Source organism: Colletotrichum orchidophilum, assembly GCF_001831195.1.
Source record: "Colletotrichum orchidophilum strain IMI 309357 chromosome Unknown Scaffold_36.1, whole genome shotgun sequence".
Classification (NCBI taxonomy): Eukaryota; Fungi; Ascomycota; class Sordariomycetes; order Glomerellales; family Glomerellaceae; genus Colletotrichum; species Colletotrichum orchidophilum.
The window spans coordinates 1-8,444 of record NW_019172992.1 but is presented as its reverse complement, the minus strand read 5'-3'; the positions used below and the strand labels follow the sequence as shown (position 1 = coordinate 8,444).

Genomic DNA, 8,444 nt, shown 5'->3' with positions numbered 1-8,444 from the left:
CGTCTCTCCGTTCCCGCATCAAAACCGCATGAGCATGACTTTCTCTCTTCCCTATATCGCTCGTTTTCCCAGCCTCCTTCGTACCCGGTACCGCCATGTATTTTTGTACGTCGTCTTGGCCTGCATCCCCCCTTTCCCTTTGCCCTCTCATGGAGAGAAGGAGAAGGAGGAGGAGGAGGGGCTGACTTCTGAAGAAGAGTTTCTGAAGAAGAAAAAAATGTACCAGCGGAAAAGGATGCGATACAAAGGTCCAAAGTTTTTCATAGTGCCAAATTTGCTCAAATCTGCAAATTCCCCTCTCCTTCAAAAGGACAAAGGCAATAAAACGCCCTTGATAACAGGAAGAAAACTTCAACCCTTGCGCGCGGCACGCTCCTTGCGTCTCCGATCCCACTCGGCCCTCTCGTCATCATCACTGCCGCTAAACTCCGCATCGTCGTCATCGCTCTCGTCGTCATCGTCATGGTGCGCGTAGCCCGCAGGCGGCACAGGCGGTGCGGCAGAGTTGGGAATCGCAGGAGGCGCACTGGGGGGTGCAGCCGCTCCGCTCTTGTTCTTCTTACCAGACGACGACGACGAGCTGTCTACATTGATAAAGTCGCCGGCGTTGAGGGAGGCGTACTCGTGCTTCTGGATGAGGTCGCGGAGGGCGGGATTGCGGGGGTCGACGAGCTGGAGGGGCGTGAGGCCGCCCTTGTTCTTTACGCGCGGGTTGGAGCCGGCCTCGAGCATCATGTCGACGAGGGCGTTGCCGAACTCGCGGTTGGCGAGGGGTTCGTTGTTGATCCAGCGGATGGCGGTGTGTAGTGGGGTGTCGCCTTCTTGGCGGTTGATGGGGTCGCATTCAAAGTTTGGCTGGTCGAGGAGGAGGTCGATTATGTCGTCTGTGGGGAGGAGGACGCGTTGACGGTTAGGAGGCTGCATTTTCTACTAGACTATGGGGAAAAGGAAGGAAGCGAGTGATGTTGGGGAAGAGCGTGTGTGTGTGTGTGTGTAGCAGAGGGAATGGGAGACTGAAGAAGGGCAAAACGTACAGTTTCCTCGCGAGGCGGCTTCGTGGTAGAGGTGATTTCCCATGACGGTGGTGGTCTCGTTGAGAATGCGGGCGAGCTCGTTCTCGTCCTTGATGTCGGCGATGACCTCGTTGAACAGGTCGGTGTTGTCGCGCCGCATGGCCTCGATGAGAAGCTCCTTGGCGGAGGCGCCCTAGAGGTTTTGTGTCAGTCCATTGTGTCTCTGAGAGGGGGGTTGTCTGTCTAGGGGGACGAACCTCGTGCTCCTCGTGATCCCCGGCCATGACTGTGGACTTGGGTTTGTCTGTGTGTATGTGCGCGCGCAGCTTTTCACAATGAGGCTATCGTGTCGGGAAAGGGGGTGTCACGGAGGGTGACGAGGGTTTGCTGTGCTGGATGAAGTGGTGTTTCGAATGGGCTTCCGTGCAGGGCCGGGGAGATGTCGCTTGGTGGGGTTGGCGGATCGGAGGTCACGGCGGCAGGGAGAAGACGGTGAGGGGTAAAGTATTCGGTGGTCTTTTCTTTTTTTTTTCTTCAAGGTGCGTTATCGTGGAGAGAGCGGAGGGGGCGGGGTGGGAGATACGATAGTTCGCCAAGGGCGGTGAATGTGTGAGGTTGCGGGAGACGAAAGATGGGAGAGAAAGGTGAGCAGCGCAGAGGTCCGATCGCGCCGTGAGGTCAGGTCGGGCAAAGCAGATCTCCTGGGTTCGGGGAGAGTTGCGAGTCGTCACTTCAATTTGGGCTGCGTTTGGCTTCCTGATGAGGTGTGTTGCAGTTACGTAGGTACCCCCAGTGCCAAAGTGCTCGTGGGGCTGAGAGGTTGCGTGGCAGTTTCCAGGTTTGGGGTGTCAAGGAGGTGGCAGTGATCGCCTAACCCCTGATTGACGCGGGATACGTAAGGTAGGTAGGAAGGTACCCAAGGTACCTTAGGTCAGGTAGTCTGGCACTCTGGGTACCGAGAACCTCTTTCTTTAGGTGCACGTCACCTAAGGTAGGGCAGTTGCCAGAGGGCGCCTATCGTACCTAACCCTCAGCAACAGCGGGTAGCTTGCTGCGGTGCGTCCGCTGAACAAAGGGCCAGCAATCCTGGAAACAGTCCGCCGACCCCGCTATTTGCACTTCAGGTGGATGGACGGGACGGGTAAGGCGGGGTTGAGAGACGGGAGCCTCTTGGAGGGGCACGGAATATTATTGCGGCGGGATTCCGGCGGGACGGTGGGGTTCCTCTGCAAAGACCGTTTTTTCCTGGACGCTGGTGACTGTTCCGCCGGCTGGCGAATAGCGGCTTCGTCCCCCACCGTCGCATTAGAGGCCCGCTGAATTTTCCAAGAAGATTACACCGAGGAATGAGGTCCGCGGTGAGCTAGGCACATCACCAAGCATCACGATACCTGAGACTCCCACACCCAACACAATCTCTCCCACGAACAAGCGCCGCCCAACCACAAACCACATACCGCCAAGATGTTGCTCTGTAAGACTCTATTCCGCTCCAATGCTCCCATGCTCCAATGCCCCTCAGTGCTCTCTCACTCTCCCTCTCTCCCTTTCGGGCGCACCCGCTGACAAGAAAACCAACCCCAAGTCTGCCCCAATTGCGCCAACATCCTCACCGTCTCTGCCTACGCGGGCGTGCGCAACCGCCTCGAGTGCCGGACCTGCCCCTTTGAGCACGCCATCACCGAGCCAATCTACTCACGCCGCGAGTTTGAGCGCAAGGAGCGCGAGGACGTCTTTGGCGGGCCCGGCGAGTGGGACAACGCCGACAAGGCGCGGGCCCAATGCCCCAAGGACGGCTGCAACGGCGATGAGGCCGCCTTCTTCCAGGTCCAGATCCGCAGTGCCGACGAGCCCATGACTACGTTCTACAAGGTACATATGCTTCGCTTGGTGTCCGAGGGGGGTTGCATGAACGACAGTCTGTTAACATGGCGTTTGTAGTGCATGACGTGCGGGAACCGGTGGAGAGAAAACTGAGACTGGGCGAGGAGGAATTTTGGAATTTCACCGGGCATTGCGAGGCGTTGGGGAGGATGCTTGGATCTGCTTTTATTTGTTTGTTTGCTGTGCGCACTACGACGTAGGTGTCTCTCTTTCTCTGGAGCTTTTTCAAAGACTGCCATCTCTACTACGTAGGCCGCTTCGCAAAGCGAACCCTCCTGTGCGATTTGTTTCAGTACCTAGTGGCTGTTCCCTCCGGCCCTCTCCTATATTGTTCGTAATCTCGTGATGTGTCTACTGTGCTGCTGCTTCACGGCCCCGCGCGTCTTCTCGCCTTGTCGCAGCCCGCTCGTGATCCTTGGCTCCCCGTGCTCCCTCGTCTTCTGAATCGTGTTAATGCAGCACCGCTCTCGAGCAAACGTGGCTTCGTTCCCTGCTACCCAGGACAGACACAGAATCTACCGCGACCCCGGTGACTGCAGTCCTCCTCCCTCTTCTGCTGCTAAAGCGAGGAGCCCATCTACTCCAACCTAGTTCACGCATCGCTCCGGTGCCAGTCGATCGCGGCCCGCATCCCGTCGTCCACCAGCCTCTGCACGAGGTCCGGACTGATGACGTCCTGCCGGAACTGCTCCTGCTGCAGGAGCTCGAGGTGCTTGAGCGTGGGGCCGGGGTACATGAGGTACTTTAGGTACGGCGGGCGGGACCAGTATTGCAGGTAGGCGAGGTAGGCGACAAAGTCGGGCCGGGTGAGGAGTTTCTGGGTCGCGAGGTGGTTTAGGTAGAGGGGGTTTGCGAGGGATTGGACGAACTGCGCGCGCGCGTGTTTTGCTTGAGGTTAGCAAGGCTCTCTACAGGTCGACTCTGTCTTTTGGACTCTCTGTCTGCACTGGGGAAGTGTGAAGGTGCATATTGGGGGATGGGGGAAAGTATGCATGTACCTCGAGCTCGATTTCAAAGCGCGTGTAGCCGCCGTAGACTGGTTCGCTGTCGGGTGGAGGGGGCGGTTGAGAGGGCGTTTGGTCTGGTGCTGTCGTCGCCATCGTCGCGATTGGTGGCGCGCCTGTAGGTGTTTGTGGATGGGATTGTGAGATTCGGGGAGAAGTGGACGGCCTGGATGTGGGAATTGGATCTAGAGCTTGGACAGGGGTCCTGCCGCTAGCTCTTGTCACGCCGATAGAGAGCGACTCGATGGACGGCCGTTTTTACCTCGAGTTTTGGCCACACTAGAACACTCAGAAACTTCCAACTTTTACATACTATTACACATCTGACGCATAAAGCTTGAAGAAGACTTTTTTGCATCTATACCGCTTCAAGATAGAAATGAGTCTGGCTTGCTCGAGGCATTGAGGTATGCTGCTAACAGACCTTCAAGGGCAGCGTGGGCTGCAGTAGTTTCCGCGGGGAAGCTGCAAGGTCCCCTGCATATACAACTGAACTGACATCACTCTCCTCCGATGGTCATCTGAACGCGTGCAAAACGTCCATTTAGCGGCTTGATCACATGGCTAGCAGACCTCTTCAAACGTTTGTACGCCAAGCTTTCACTCGCGACCGTTATAGCGAGAATCTCGAATTGCATTCATAAAGACGGCATAAGGAGTCGTGGAGAGGAAGAGCCAGCATACTCCAAAAATGTCTGACCTCGAGATGGTCGTATTTTCACATGAACATTCTGAAGTAGTCAAATCGGGGATCTCGTTCCAATAGCAACGCTAGTAAAAGAATCAAAGCACTGTTTGCATCAGTGACGCTGGTGAGTTCGCAGCTCGCTGATCAAAACTCAACTTGATATTGCTTTGATCATATTCCTATATTGGGATGAATATAATCTCTGCTGTGTTCGTCTTAACCTAGCTTGTTTTTATCTGAAAACAAGCGTATCAAACATGTATGTACCAGCGTTTAACATTATTATAATCGCAATAATACAGATTACGATTGTTCACTTCAATGAATCCCATGCGCTCCCCATGTGCTCAATCTCTGCCACCCCTTGCGTATCTCAAAGCACACCTCTGGCGCCAACTAACCCTCAAATCCACACCCCATGAAAAGATTACCTCCGGAAGTGGGAGGAGCCGCGAACGATAAGGTAGTACCTTGGTATTGGGTTCCAATGCGTTACCCGCGCTGAAATGCCCACGTTCATAGGTTATCTCCGAGCTAACATGAAAGGACCTGCCGTACCTTAACACAAATGAACTTTCCGCCGGAATAGCTATCCGGTCTGTCTGCGGAGCTCTTACGTCCAAAAGGTATCATCAAGTTTCGCCGAGCACGGTAGAAATAGACAGAGTGTTCATTTCTCCTTAGACAAAGGTCTCGAGGGTTATTCGCAGTTTCGTCTGGGCAAAGACCACTTTCTTCCCCTTAGGAGTCTCTTTGGATGTTTTCTCGTCAGAGGCCATAACCTCGAAGAGAACTTCGAGCATTGTGAGGAGCTCGTTTGCTTACACGCCAGAGAGGATCGCTTCACATGCTCCAATGAGGGCTTGTGCCAGGAAAAACAAGAGAGCAGAAGTATTGAACGGCGACAGGACTAGTCATGATGAGGACGGTCGGTTACTTTTGTGCCGTTAGAATTTCACTTTAAGCTATTCTTCAGGTAAAACTGGGGAAATAGGATAATGCAATCACACGCTTCATCCGGTACTCAGTTGATTCCCGGTGCATTCATCCATATCTACTTCAAAAGAAGAACGTAGGGTACGGGGCGACTTGAGGTATCAATCGGTTGAGTAAAAGGTGCCTCAGAGAGGTGATATGTGACCCAATTAACTCGGTCAACCACTCGAAGGTGATAAGACGTTAGTAGATTCTTTTTGAAAATATCTGATCGAGTTTAACGGGCTTCTAGAAAGACTGATAGCTTAACATCACAAGTGCAAGCTCATCTCATCTCACCGGAAGTATAATTCAGCATCATTTCGCAAACTGAATGTGCGGCATCAAGTTTCGTCCGAGAAGTCACGGAAAGTACTATCTTCCAGAACATGGGGCATGTGATAGCTTGAAAAGAGCAGGGTGCTACTTGGACATCAAGCCACAAGTTTATCAGTGTTGAATCATTTCTGGTTTGAGCCATGCTTGACTTGATGCTCGCCACTAGATATAACCAAGAGAAGGGTATGAACTTGATATTCGAGTGTGGAGGGGAAAATACCAATTTACTAAGTGAAAGCTTGTGAGTAAACATAAAGAAACTGAATTTGATCAACAGGTAATATGGGCAGAAAGGACGTCAACTTGTTGACGTTGTTCAAGCCCAGCTCTAGCCGAAATCGCTCTGGCCCGGGGGATAAAGTACTGGCGAATTATATTATTAGAAGATGGCGATCTTAGGATGGTGATGTTGCTAGTGTGGCTAACAGAGACATGTTGTCGGAGTACTGAGGTAGCATTGGTGAGTTCGGCGATTTAACCTGTCGGGAGGCTTTAACCCGGCGCGACATCGCCGGGCCCACTAAATAAAGATATTTCTCCACTGAAAAGTTGACTGAGAGGCAGAAGCTCCAACGTGCATGCAAGCTGGGAAATTTCGCGACGCCAAACCTCGCAAACAAACGCTACACTGCGCCAGAGTCACGACATTTGCTTCCCTCCCCCAAAATACCACTCGACCCAGCTCACAGCAAAGCCCCGAGCACTTGAAAAGCATGGCTTCGAAACGCAGCTACGAAGCTTCCGAGGTCCACGACGCCGCGCAGCCCGCGTCTAAACGGAGCAAGAATAAAGCGCGCGACCACCAAAACGCCCACATCGACCCGACATGGGGACAGAAGTACGTCTTCTCGTCCGCCGCGGGCTCGACGACGGTGCCCGTTGACCCGGAGCTGGAGTTTGAGGATGATGGAGATGCCATGGCGTATCTCAAGTCAGTAAGGTAAGAAAGCCCCCTTTCCACCCCCCCCCCCCCCCCCCCCCGCCCCTCCTCCCGCCCCCGCCCGCACCCCGCCCCGGGGGGCCGGGGGGGCCGCGGGGGGGGGGTTGGGGGAGAGTGGGGTGCCACGGCGTATTCCAAATCAATAAGGGAAAAAACCCCCCCCTCCCCCCCCCCCCCCCCCCGGCTGTCTTCTTCCAACGTGCTGAACTAGTCCTCGAAGTAGTGCAGGTTGATGCTGATATGGTGAGTACTCTAGGACGCAAGCAAACGGCATACCGCACCTCCTTGTCGCGCCAAAAGTACCGATCGGCCCGCAACTACCAAAAGAGCTCCAATACAAGGACGGTGACGTGGAGGGAGGCGAAGCCGCGGAGGAGGAAGAGGAGGATCGCGACATTTACACTACTGGCCAAGGCGACTTCAGAGGATACTACGCCGACGGTGCCTACACAGCAAGACCTGATGACTGGGACAAGCCCCACGCGAACCGCCATAACGACGAAGTGGAAGAAGGCGAATGGCCCGGAAATGAAGGCGTCTACGGCGCTGAAGACGAAGACGCAGACGCCGATCCCGAGGCGGCCATACGCGAAGCCTACTTTGCCGCGATCCTCTCCCGCTTCAAGACCCTGCGCAGAACCCTCCACGCCGTGCCCCCGCCCCATGCCATCGCCGCCCTACGCCCGGGGACTCCGCACGACTTCCGCGTCGGCGCCTTCGCGCCCAAGTCGGCCACGTACGCGATCTGGTCTAAGCGCTTACGCGACGCGGACCCGCTGCCCGCGCAGGTCGCCTCCATGGATAAAGACGGTGTACTGCGCGTGCTGCGCGTGCTCCTGGGCGGCGGTGCCTTCCTGCGTCGCGGGAGCGAGCTGAGGGAGCGGACGAGCCGCTGGCTCTGGGCGCTGCTGGCGCGGCTGCCGGAGCGCGGGGAGCTGAACCACGTCGAGGTCGGGTGGGTTCGGGATCTGGGGCGGAGGGCGGTGCTGATGATGCAGAGCCTTGCGGATATGGCGGCGTTGAGGGATGCTTTGGAGGGGGAGGGGATGGATTTGGGGGTTCATGATGCTGTTGACGAGAGCTCCGATGACGAGGATGCGTTGAGGGAGATGGAGGTTGACGAGAGGGATGGCGAAGAGAAGGAAGAGGAGGCGGGGACACCGGGTGGTAAGACTCATGCCCAGGCCGAGATATTGAGGCATGAAGAGGACGCTGCGGCATCCAACGATTCAGTCGGCGATGACAAGCGCGGTGGCGACCGCGACGGCGACATTGAGGATGGAGAGATTGACGACGATGGAAAATCAGAGCCAATGGACGTCTCCGAAGACGGCGAAATAGACGAGGGCGAGGTCGTTGAAGATGAAGAACCGGCACAAGCTGAAACGCTCGAGGAAGCGCGAGCTCGACTCCTAGCCCAGCTGGACACGGCAGCGGCCGTTGAAGATGCGCCGTCAGAGGCTCCCTCAGAGGAACCGACGGCCGCAAGGAGCGCCTGCAATGGGCCGACTACTACCGCATGAACCAAAAGTTTGCCAACAGCATCATCGACCTCTACAAGCCCGGCGACATCGTCATTGTCCACGACTACTACCTCATGC

At 55.6% G+C, this 8,444-nt stretch overlaps 4 protein-coding genes across 4 annotated transcripts; 2 read left to right on the top strand and 2 right to left on the bottom strand.

The window, feature by feature from the left end:
- Positions 1–351: 351 nt before the first annotated feature.
- On the bottom strand, positions 352–1,297 carry CORC01_05194 (ankyrin repeat protein; the record flags this gene model as incomplete). The annotated part of the gene is made up of 3 exons (XM_022616838.1): positions 352–884; positions 1,035–1,206; positions 1,271–1,297. The coding sequence occupies 3 exons, from the start codon at positions 1,295–1,297 to the stop codon at positions 352–354; spliced, it is 732 nt and encodes a 243-aa protein (XP_022476543.1).
- Positions 1,298–2,477: 1,180 nt separating this feature from the next.
- Positions 2,478–2,990, top strand: CORC01_05193 (transcription factor S-II; the record flags this gene model as incomplete). The annotated part of the gene is made up of 3 exons (XM_022616837.1): positions 2,478–2,487; positions 2,599–2,885; positions 2,955–2,990. 3 exons carry the CDS (start codon positions 2,478–2,480, stop codon positions 2,988–2,990), a joined length of 333 nt encoding a protein of 110 aa, XP_022476542.1.
- Positions 2,991–3,489: 499 nt separating this feature from the next.
- CORC01_05192 (RNA polymerase II transcription subunit 31 mediator) lies at positions 3,490–3,997 on the bottom strand (the record flags this gene model as incomplete). The annotated part of the gene is made up of 2 exons (XM_022616836.1): positions 3,490–3,765; positions 3,896–3,997. The coding sequence occupies 2 exons, from the start codon at positions 3,995–3,997 to the stop codon at positions 3,490–3,492; spliced, it is 378 nt and encodes a 125-aa protein (XP_022476541.1).
- A 2,619-nt stretch (positions 3,998–6,616) lies between these two features.
- On the top strand, positions 6,617–8,366 carry CORC01_05191 (V-SNARE protein; the record flags this gene model as incomplete). Its single annotated transcript, XM_022616835.1, has 2 exons — positions 6,617–6,843; positions 7,100–8,366. 2 exons carry the CDS (start codon positions 6,617–6,619, stop codon positions 8,364–8,366), a joined length of 1,494 nt encoding a protein of 497 aa, XP_022476540.1.
- Positions 8,367–8,444: the final 78 nt, after the last annotated feature.